The sequence below is a fragment of the Schistocerca cancellata genome, chromosome 11 (genome assembly GCF_023864275.1).
Source record: "Schistocerca cancellata isolate TAMUIC-IGC-003103 chromosome 11, iqSchCanc2.1, whole genome shotgun sequence".
Classification (NCBI taxonomy): Eukaryota; Metazoa; Arthropoda; class Insecta; order Orthoptera; family Acrididae; genus Schistocerca; species Schistocerca cancellata.
Window position 1 is genome coordinate 163737854 of NC_064636.1, and position 11795 is coordinate 163749648.

The 11795-nt window shown below is 42.1% G+C and overlaps 2 protein-coding genes across 3 annotated transcripts in view; both read right to left on the bottom strand.

Annotated features, from left to right (window-relative positions):
* Positions 1–11795, bottom strand: part of LOC126108506 (uncharacterized) — a 369053-nt gene that overhangs the window by 69172 nt on the left and 288086 nt on the right. The gene's annotated exons all lie outside the window — the stretch shown is intronic.
* The window catches only part of LOC126108505 (coatomer subunit beta'), a 174399-nt gene that overhangs the window by 56518 nt on the left and 106086 nt on the right, over positions 1–11795 (bottom strand). For both annotated transcript variants that reach the window (XM_049913771.1, XM_049913772.1), the window contains exons 11-12: positions 11575–11712; positions 3219–3453 (exon numbers count right to left, since the gene is read on the bottom strand). In XM_049913771.1, coding sequence (XP_049769728.1) covers positions 3219–3453; positions 11575–11712 — 373 coding nt within the window. The remainder of the gene's footprint in view (positions 1–3218; positions 3454–11574; positions 11713–11795) is intronic.

The following is an 11795-nucleotide window of genomic DNA, read 5'->3' on the forward strand; positions in this document are numbered from 1 at the left end:
TAGGCGAGCCAAATGCGCATGCGCAACAGACCGCTGGCAATTGGTCAAACGAACCTAATGTGAACAGTTGTGACGTCATGCTCATAGCAAGCAGTTTATCGTTACGAAGAATTACAGTCTGCACCCTACGGCCTTTGACATATTTTTGCTATTTGCAAACGCTTGTGCGTGCACAGTTTTTTGTTGTTGTAAATTGCACATTTCCTTTGTCACTAAAGTTTTATTTTTTTCCCTCTCATTTATATTTTATTGCTGAAGTATCATTCTCCAGTAGCAGGATACAATAACATTCTTTGCTAGAGAATCAATTCTGCAGCCAAAATTTAAAAAATTTAACTGAAAGCTAAAACAATGAAAAATTCCCGGAATTCCGAAGAATTCCCGGGTTTTTCCCGGATTTCCCGGTTGTCCCGGGTCGTATACACCCTGTTTACGGTAATGCTACTTTCTCGGATGGATGCCAACATAATTAGTCACGATGTTAGCTGTAGCAATAATAAAGAAATAGATATGGGCTCACAAATTAGAACAATAGAACGGTGCAAAAACCACTGTATTTGTGGTTGACGTGTTTTATACATAGGTGTGCCTGCTTGAGGATTAAAGAGAAGTCCTGTAATCCTAAGCTTGAACAGGAGGCAGATTAAACTCGTGTTAAGTTTAATGACCAGCCAAAAGAACTAAAAGGTGGTAGAAGGAAAGGTGAATGGATGTCTGGGAAAATTTTAGGAAAGTATGGTTTATTTGTAAAGGAAATTGCACAGAGAACACACGTGCACCCAATTCTCGAATACAGCTCGACTGTCTGGGATGCTCACCAGATTGGATTCAAGGCAGACATACGAGTAATTAGGAGGCAGGCTGCTCGATTGGTTAACTGTATGTTCAATCAATACACGAGTATTATGGAGATGCTTTGTGAACTCAAATGGCAATCCCTGGAGGGAAGACAACATTCTTTACACGAAACACTACTGAGAAAATTTATAGACATCTGGGCTCGTGCGGAGGCATATATACAGTCATTTTTCCCCTCGCTCTATTTGCCAGCAGAAGAGGAAAAGAATATCACTAGTCGCAGTACAAGGTACTCTCTGCCACTCATCATATGACCACCTTTGTCAGCAAATTTCCAGGACAGGTATTTTTAAAAATAGAAAACTGCATTTACCTAGTAATAATCCTAGTTCCTATCGAAGTGGTACCTTCGACTAACTACACACAGTCACCTGTGTTTCTAGAGATCTTGGAAGCGAGCAGGAAAATTTTCAACTGAATGCTTCAAGTTCATTTGTCATAGTCCTTTGGATATCTGTGATATCTCAATGAAGCTTTCCTTTCACCTTCCAGCCACCTTTTCACTTGTGGAAACAAGAAAAAATTGCAAAGTGAGAGAACAGGTGAATACGGTGGATTTAAGATGGCAATAACAGAATGCCTGGGCAGATACTAGGTGACCGGTAAAGCAATACGGTGTCTTACACTTTCACAGAGTAAAAACCAATTCAGAGAATGCCACAAATCACAGTGGTGACGTCAAACCGCTTTTCGCAAGCGTTTCAAGACTTCGATATAAAGACTTTGCTTCACCATCTGACCCGGAGGCACAGTCTCACAGTGAGCTAATCCTTTACTATCGAAGAATGCAATCGACACTGTCACTGTTCTCGAAGATCGTCATTCGACTTTTTCTGAGGCAATTGACCCAGGACTCCACTATTCGGCACTTTGATGCTTTGTGTGAGGGGTCATGCTGGTAGCACCAACTTTCATCCCCAGCAATAATCTCCGACAGAAATGTGGGATCACGTCTGGATTTATCCAGTAGTTCAGCAGAAATTCTTCATCTTTCCTCTTAGGACACACATCACGATTCAAATAAAGTTCCGATATTGCACACACACCGTTACGTGACGGTTTACTCTGAATAACTGCCTTACGTGCTCCACATCTGCATCGGTACGCACTGTAGACGGGCGTCCGTCTCCGGGATCGTCTTTCACCGAATCTCTGCCTTTACGAAACCTTCTGTGCCCCTCGAAAAAAATGCCTTCCGCGTACACTCGCTTTATCACCGTCTGTGTTTCACTACGGGTTTTCCGAGCTCGACGCAGACCTCGATGTTCACTCTTTACTCACATTCGGCATCGCGTGAGTCACCGTAACTGATGCGCCCAGAATCCACACGGTGCGTTGCTAAGCACTGCCCTGTGTAACGGATCTGGGAGATGTGTTATTTTCTACCACATTTGTCGATACCAAATCTAATGAGGGAAGTTGTAAATGTTTTCTTATATTTTTGTCAGAATATTTTTATTGTGAATTGTAATTTGCCTTATTTTATGCTAATTTGCTTATATGTTTGAGAGTGGCAGCATATCGATTAATATCAGTAGATGTGACGAAGAATATCAAAGAGACCGGTTACAAGTGGAAGCTCACGTGTCGTGTAAAATGTCTTCGACGCCGGAGTCGTCTCTGACCGTAGTCGGTCGGCAGTGAACTCTCGGTGTGTGTGACAGTGGAATAATGTGCAGGTCGCTGTTACAATAATTTACAAGTGAACAGGAAAAATGAATTATGTTACTACTTTTTTTTAAATATAAACATCAAGAAGGAACCACATTCGAAGAAATGGTATTCGAAGTACCAAAAATGAGGCAAATGCATTGAACCAAGTGATATCTGCAGCCGACGAAACAGCATTGTGGAATCATACTTTCACTAGACGACTGAAGCCAACACAAAAAGACAAATATCATCTCGTAAACATTTAACGGAAAAGTGAGTACTGTCACAAAATATGCTAAATTCGAGCAAATAAAAATAGTGAGCATATTTCACCTGCCACCTCGTGAGTTTGCGTGAAAACGTGGCCGACATCATTTCGAGGACTCGCACATACCAGATAACACAAAAATATTTGTTCCTTTTTAGTAATGCAAACTCGGAGGGGGGCGGGGACCTATCCGGGAACTTTTCTGAGAAAGGGAGTATATAGATGTAGATACAGTGAAGTGACTTCTACTACTATTCCCACAGACACCAGTTCACTATATTAGAATGGCAGGTAGAGATACAGCACAATTAACTCAGTTTTGGTGTAGATGACAAAGGGCTAAGCCCACTGCTTTTTTGTCTCCCCGAGTACATCAAACCGACACCACAAACAAGTTTCACAACAGCAGCTCGATTCTTCCGACTCCACTGCGACTCACCGAGGGACGTGGCGAGCAGCAGGAGGCCGCCCAGGTCGCCGGCGCGGTGCAGGCACTCCTCGGTGAGGCGCAGGCGGCCGCGCGCCGTCGCCAGGTCGGCCAGCTGCCGCCACTTGTGGCGCGACGACGCCTCCCGTGCCAGCGCCAGCGCCGTCTCCAGCTCGCCCAGCTGCAGCGCCAGCTCGAAGCGGTGCTCCGGGTCCGTCGACACCGCCAGCGCCTGCCGCTTGAAGCCCTGCGGTCGGATCGGCCTGCTGCAGTTTGCCGTACTTCGCACTGCGTAATAATACTTTTTCCCCAATTTTTACAAATTTTCCGTAGCCGCCGATTACTGTAGGTCGTTACTCACTTATAGTGCTGCACGGCACTAGTAAAATACGTAGTAATTCGGCTCTCGGAATGTAAAATCCAGCACAAAATATTTGAGAATACAGGTTAATTCCTGCAGTAAATAATAACAGCAACCGGCTACTCTCTGCAAACCACCGTAAGATGCACGGCAGGAGGTAATGCTTACTGTACCGGTTATCAGTTTCTTCCCATTCCGTTCACGTACGGAGTGCGGGACAAATGATTGCCCGAATGCCTCTGTGCGTGCGGTAATTATTCTGATCTTATTCTCACGATCCCCGTTCGAGTGATACGTAGGAGGCTGCAGTATATTCCTACAGTCGTCATTTAAAGCCGGTTCTCGAAACTCAGTTAAAACACTTTCTCGGGATAGTTTATATCTATCTTCGAGACTCTTCCACTTCAGTTCTTCAAAATCTCTGTGACATTCACCCACAGAGAAACAAATCTGTGATCATTCGTGCTCCCCTTCTCCGTGTACGTTCGATGTCCACTGTTAGTACTATTTGGTACAGGTTCCACACACTTGAGTAATATCCTAGAACCAGTGGTGCAAGTGATTTGTAAGCAATCAACTTTGTAGACTGACTGCATTTCCCCAGTATTCAACAATAAACGAGAAAAGCAATAAACTGAAGTCTACCAGCTGCTTCACCCCCGACCGAGTCTACGCGATCATTCCATTTCGTATCCCTACACAGTGTTACACCCCTTAGAACAGAATAAACAGTCTCGGCTGCACAAGGTAAGTTTATTTAATCTTCGCATGTGAAGCGTTTTGCCTGTTCTAGGCATCATCAGACAACATGGGAAATTACAAACTGGTATCAGTATAAATTGCTATTAAAGACAATAATGGACGAATAAATTGCAAAAAAACATGAGGAAGACATACACTGATTGGACTATGGGGCACAGGGCCACATTTGTGTTTCAGGGGGTGGTGAGGGGTATAAATTTCAACTCCACAACTGAGCTTACTGGCAAAAATTCTTGCTAATTGTAACCGAGGCGTCAAATGTAATTGAGACTCCCACAGAACAGGGAGGTAACAGCCAGATAGCCACTGTCGACGCTTCATTAAATTACCTACAATAAACACAACAAAAGGTAATGACAGCAGGAAAAAGAAAGCTACTAAAGTGTGCAAGGGGTACCTAATTTATGCAAATAGGCATATGCAGTGAGTGCAAAATACACCCACAAAATGCCTAGGTTAATACACCTTTGGCAAATGACTGGGCACTAATAAGAATAAAGAAACAGCTAAAAATTTTTGGGTAAAAATATGAAGCAACGAAGCCAGTAGCAATGCTATAGGAGAAAAATAACTGTAACGACGATACCTTATCCACGGAGAAACCATCCCGCGAACACAAACACGGTCTGTTTACAATACCGTGGGCACACACTGTCATGCCAGCAACTAGACTACCGAGCAAGTGTCGAGGCTCCCTGGAGCCACAGTGAGAGAAGGCTCACAAGGTGCCACACTAAAACTTTACTGACGGCTAAGGTGTAAATACAATAACCGACGCATAATATCGGTGGCAACCATTATGTAAAGATTAGTATCACAGAATCAAAAAATTTTGATGTTTCGAAAAGACTTGGTCACTGACTAGATTCAGAAATGTGAACACGATATCCTTAAAAATTTTGGACTCTTCCAATAAATTCAGTTTTTTGCCTTTATTGGCCACAGAAAGGCTTTTAATGTTTTCTAAATCAGGGAGCTGATAGCAACAAGATTTCATTTAGGGCAATTTTTTTGCCTAGGGAAAGAAACTGAATTTATTGGAAGAATTTGAAATTTCTGAGTGCATCTTTTTCGAATCTATTAATGCAGTAAATGACAAAGTCTTTTTGAAACATCAAACATTTTTTGATATTATGCTGCGTATCTCTACACGACGACTGTCAACTATATTACCTATCGATTATTTTATGTAAGCCTGAGCCACCAGTCAGTCAAGTTTTAAGTTTTAACGCGCCACCTCACGCGCCTTTTCTCACTACGGCTCCGAGGGGCCTCGCCACTTGCTCGGCAGTCTAGTTGCCGGCACGACAGCGCACGTTCGCAGTACTGTAAACAGACTATATCTACGTTCGAGGGGTGATTTCTTCACGAGCAAGTTATCACCTTTACAGTTATTTTTTCCAGATTATCATTGCTTCTGGCTTCATTTCTTCATATTTTTACTTAAAAAAATTTGCCCAGTCATTTTCCAAAGGTGTATTAGCCTATATATCTTATCAGAGTATTTTGCACTTTTCTGCTCACTGAATATGTGCACTTGCCTAAATTAGGTAACTCTTGCACTCTTCAGTAGCTTTCTTTTCCTACTGTCATTCCATTTTTGTATTTCTTCTGATGTAATGAAGCATTGACAGTGGATATTACCTCCCAGTTCTTTGAGACTCTTAATCACATCTGGCACCTCAGTTACAAGTAAGAAGAATTATTTCAGTAGTGTAATTAAGTACTGACATTGCTTCCCAGTTTCGTGGGACTCTTTAATTACGTTTGACACCTCGGTTACGATTAGCAAGAATTTTGATCAGTAGGCTCAGTTATGGTGCAATATTTTACGAGTTGAAATGTATACCCCTTACCAACCCCTGAAACACAAATGTACCACCTTCCTTTCATTATTTATAATTTATTCATTTATTATTGCCTTTAATAGCAATGTATACTTATACCAGTTTGTAATTTCCCCAATTGTCTGATGATGCCTAGAACAGGCAAAATGCTTCACATGTTAAGATTCAGCAAGACTGTTTTTTTCTATTATGGTTGCTGCACAAGGCATTTGTGTGAGTTGGCCAGTTCCAACAATGACTCACTGATATTATAATTTTACGATACTACATTTTTCCATTTTGTAAAGTGCACAATATTATTTTTAAAGCAAGTTACCAATCTTTGCGCCAGTTTGAAACCTTATGAAGATCTGACTGAATATTTATGCGCATTCTTTTAGACGGTACTTTATTAACAATGACTGCATCATCTGCAAGAAGTCTGATGTTACTTTTAATTTTACTTGCAAGGTCATTAATATACAGCATGAAGAGCAAGGATCCCAACACACTTCGCTGGGGAACACCTGACGTTTAATCTGCGTCTGACAATGTCTCTCCATCGGAGACCTCCCTACCAAAAAGTCCTCAATCCGGTCACAAATTTCACTCGATACCTGATACGATCCTACATTTGACAATAATCACAGTTGTGGTACCGAGACAAATGCTTTTCAGAAATCGAGAAATACCGCATCTACCTGACTGCATCAATCAAAAGCTTTCAGCATGTCACGTGAGAAAACTACGAGTCATGTTTCACAGGATCATTGTTTTCGCAATCCATGCTGGTTGGCACAGTCGGGGTCATTTTGTTCGAGATACCTTATCGTATTTGAGCTCAGAATATGTTCTAAGATTCTACAACAAATTGATGTCGAGCACATTTGACAGTAGTTCTGTGGATCGCTTCTACTGCCCTTCTTGTAGATGGGTCTGACCTGTGCTTTCTTCCAACTACTGGGCACAATTTTTTGTTCAAGGGATCTGTGATAGATTATAGAAGAGGGGCTAACTCAGATGCAAATTCAGAATAGAATCTGATAGGGATTCCATCAGACCCTGAAGCTGTTTTTCAATTTTAGCAGTTTCAGCTGTTTCTCAATACCAATGACACCAATATTGATTTTACTCATCTTTTCAGTGGTATAAAGATTAAATTGAGGCAACAGTCCTGGGTTTTCCTTTGTACAGGAACATTTGCTACTCAGTTTCAGTTCCTGTTTCATTCTCTAGGGTCTGGACACTAACTTTGATTCCACTACAGCCTTTTCACACGGCTAGAATTTCTTTGGGTTTTGTGAAAGACCATTTGACACTATTCTGTTATGGTAGTCACTGAAGGCTTCATACATTGCCATCTTCACAGCCAAATGCATTTCATTCAGCATCTATCTATAGACCTATGTTTTGTTTTACGCTTATTGTGCAGTAGTCTCTCTCTCTTTAAGTGACATTTATACCACGGAGGAACCCTCCCATTACGAACTCTTCTACTGGGTACATATCTATGTAGTGCACAGCCAACTACTCTTAAATTATTCTCTTTCTGCCTTTCTCGCCAGAATTTTTTGTGCTGAAAGAGCATAACAGGGAGACAGTGATGGTGGAAGAAAGAGGATACAGTGTCAGTCAGAGAGAAAGAGGGAGGAGACAGTGCCAGAGAGAGAGAGAGAGAGAAAGAGAGAGAGAGAGAGAGAGAGAGAGGGAGGGGGGGGGGGGGGAGGCGACAGTGATGGTGGAAGAGAGAAAGTGGCAGTGAAAAAAAATTGAGACAAAGACAATAGTAGTGGGAACCAAAGAGAGAGAGAGAGAGAGAGAGAGCAGATATTGGTGGTCTGTGAGAGAGTGGCTGTAAACAAGAAGCAGAGATGGACTGAAATAGCAGCAGTGGGAGAAAAAGTGAGAGAAGACACAGTGGAAATGAAAAATATAGATGAGTGGAGGCCACAAATAGGCTTTGGGAGTGGAGGGGGAGGGGGGTCAGGACCCCCTAGACTGGTGAATTGTAACACGTAGGAACAGGAAAGGAAATGACATTTTAAACATTTGGGTACAGGGGCACAAATAAGTCACAATCCCAGAATTTTTGAGCTGCTGAGGTGCGGTGGAGACAGTGGTAGTGGGAAGGAAAGACAAAAGGAGACAGTGTAAGTGCGAGAAGAGACGTGGCAGTGAAATACACTGTAAATCAATGGGAGGCGAAGAGACAGATACAGACAGTGGCAGTGAGAGGGAGATGCTGAGTGTGAAGGTTTCACTACAGGGATAAACTGGGAAAAGAATTTAGAATTTTATGTGTTAAAATAGTGTGAATATCTTCATGAGCCAAAGTTTTTGGCGAGGAAGGTGGAATGAGGATTAGGCAGTTAGTTCCTCACTTTTCTGTCAGTCTTTTAAAGAGGAACATATTTTCCTTTTTGTGCTCTGACACAAAAATTTTTCCCCTGGCAAGAAAAATGTCATTATTATTATTATTATATTATTATTATTATTATTATTATTATTATTATTAAAGGAAAGTGTAAGTTTTTATACTACATTTCATTCCAGCAAGGACTGGTCAATCACTGCTCTCAAGGCAAAGAATAACAAAAGCAGAATTACATCAATACTCAACTGACGAAATCAGTCAACACCAAAACCAAATACACTACAGACACTACGGAGAGTATTATACGGTCAGTCTCTGTCCAGTTATCACAGATGTCTGTCAACAACCGGCGAGAGTCACTCTGTCAGTCTCTGTCGAGCTTTCTCGGAGCCCGGATCGGTCTCTCACAGTCGGACGTATTCGAGTCACCAGAATAACGGTCACAATTTGCCACGCGCGTATACCGATTAGCCTCCTATTGCTGACGTCAGTCTGAAAGATTGCTAGATCCTGACAACAGCACGAACAGTAACTAACCTCTCGCTGTGAATTTGTTTCTTCGTTAATACGGATAAATAGTACCATAAATCTTTACAAATGTAGTGTTGTAATTTGACTTACATTATTCCTTCGATCACATGATGCCTTATCGCAAGATATGTCCTTCTGTTAACGAATGTCTGGTTACCATTATATTTATTATTACGAAGGATTTTCACTGTTATCCGGCTTATATATGGGAATTTGGCTTGTCTCCGACTGCTAAAGTCAGATCAGCCAGAGACAGTGGTTTGTTTGTGTGTGTGTGTGTGTGTGGGGGGGGGGGGGTCATCTTGTCTACTTCAGAAGGAGGCCTTCTGCCACGAACTTACATTTTTAGTATTCTTTTTGTTATGCCTGTCTGCAACTCGACATCTCCGCTATATGGGGAGTACTCGTCTACCCTTTTCATATTATTGTCGATACATCTTTAAGAGCAAAACTGTGTATCTCGGCTCTTACAGAATTGTACATATCATTTGCAAATCTACTTTCTAATTGTATGAATAATAACATACAAAAATGTAATTTCAGAATGAAACCTTCACTCTGGAACAGAGTGGGCACCGATGCGAACCCTTCTGCCAGATTACAACTGTGTGCCGGACCTAAACTCGAGTTCGGGACCGTCCCCTTTTGTGGGCAAATTCTGTACTGATACAGCTACCCGAGCCTTCTAGTCCTGAAAGTTTCACAGGAGAATTTCTGTGAAGTGTGCAAGGTAGGATATGAGATACTGGAGGAAGCAAAGCTATTAAGACAGGTCACAAGTTCTGCTCGGGTAGCTCAGCCAGTAGAGCACTTTTTCTCAAAAGCAAAGGTCCCGAGTTCGAGTATCGGCCCGGCACGCAGGAAGTTCCAAAAATGTAACTGTTGCAACATTCAAATAACTGGGCACCTGAGCCCGTGCACCTTAGTGTGGGTTGGCATCTGTTGGCATAAGTTTGTTGTTTGTGAGTGTCTCTGATTTTATGTATTTGTGAAATGGTTTGTGTGTTATAAATTATGTGTTTGTGATTTTTTTTTAATATCATGTCAAAAGGGTAAAAAATCCTACAATTTTTATTGGGGCATATGTACCAGGTGTACCAGTATGAAATAAGCGTGAAGATACAAATGTGTCGATAGGGAAAATTTGTTGTGAACGAGCCTCAATTTTTGTTTGGTTGGTATGACATCTGTCAAAGATATTTAAAGTACATCAGGTCACGGAACCAACATCATCATATGTTTTCATCGTGTTAATGTCGAATTTTGTACCAGAAAGTGACGATTTGCGGAAAGCATTAATTTTTTGTTTTCATTTGAAGAAAAGTGCTGCAGAGTCACATCGAATGCTTGTTGAGGCATATGGTGATCGTGCTCTATCAGAAGCAACGTGCAAAAGACGGTTTCAACGGTTCAGAAATAACTATTTTGATGTAAGAAATGAAGAATGTGGAAGACCACCAAAAAAGTTCGAAGACGCCGAATTGTGAGCAATATTGGATGAAGATGATACTTTGAGTCAGAAGCAAATGACAGCACTGCTAAATGCTGCACAACAAACAATTTCTGACCGTTTAAAAGCTACGGGAAAGATCCAAAAGTGTGGAAAATGGGTGCCACACGAACTGAATGCAAGACAGATGGAAAACCGAGAAACCATTTGTCAAATTTTGCTTCAAAGATACGAAAGAAAATCAATTTTGCATCAAAAATTGTTACTGGTGATGAAAAATGGATTTATTTTAAGAATCCTAGACGGGAAAAATCACAGGTTAATCGGGGACAACCGTCAACATCGACTGCAAAACCAGATCGATTCGGCAAGAACACAGTGCTCTGTGATTAGTGAGATCAGAAAGGTGTAGTGTATCATGAGGTTCTAAAACCTCGTGAAATTGTGAATACTAATTGCTACAGGCAACAAATGATCAATTTGAACTATGCATTGATCGAAAAAAGACCAGAATGGGCCAGAAGACGTTGCAAAGTAATTTTTTTACACGACAATGCACCTGCACACCAAGGAAAACTGGTTCAGGATACGACCAAAACACTCGGCTGGGAGCTGCTACCCCACCCGCCGTATTCACCAGACTCGGCCGCTTCCGACTACCATTCGTTTTCACCAACAGGACACGCATCAGTTGAGGAACACTTATATTCCTACAGAGAAGTCGAAAATTGGGTGTCTGATCGGTCTGCTTCAAAAGACGAACATTTCTATTGGCGTGGTGTCCACAAATTGCCAGAGAGGTGGTCAAAAAGCAATGGTCAGTACTTTGAATAAAATGTTTTTACTTTTCAATTCAAAACTGGTGTTTCATTTTCACAAAAAAACGCTCATTTCATACCGGTACACCTGGTATGATATCATACAAACCTTTTATTTCCGCTGCTCTCTCTCTCTCTCTCTCTCTCTCTCTCTCTCTCTCTCTCTCACACACACACACACACACACACACACACACACACACACACGAGGATACGAGTGGGAACTAAGAGCTGTGTGGGCCTCACCTGCTTCTCGAGGAAGTGAGCGACGCGCGTGCGCTGCGACTGGGGCACAGTGGGCAGCACGCGGTCCGCAGTAGCGAAGTCCCCACGCATCACCGCCGTCTGGTACTCCAGCACCGACACCAGTAGCTGGTAGCTCACCTGCAGCAGGACAGCGGCCAGTCAGTTCCTTCTACCGTGTTCGTAAGACGGGGTTCGGTTCGATCGGTTAATACTACTCCTCA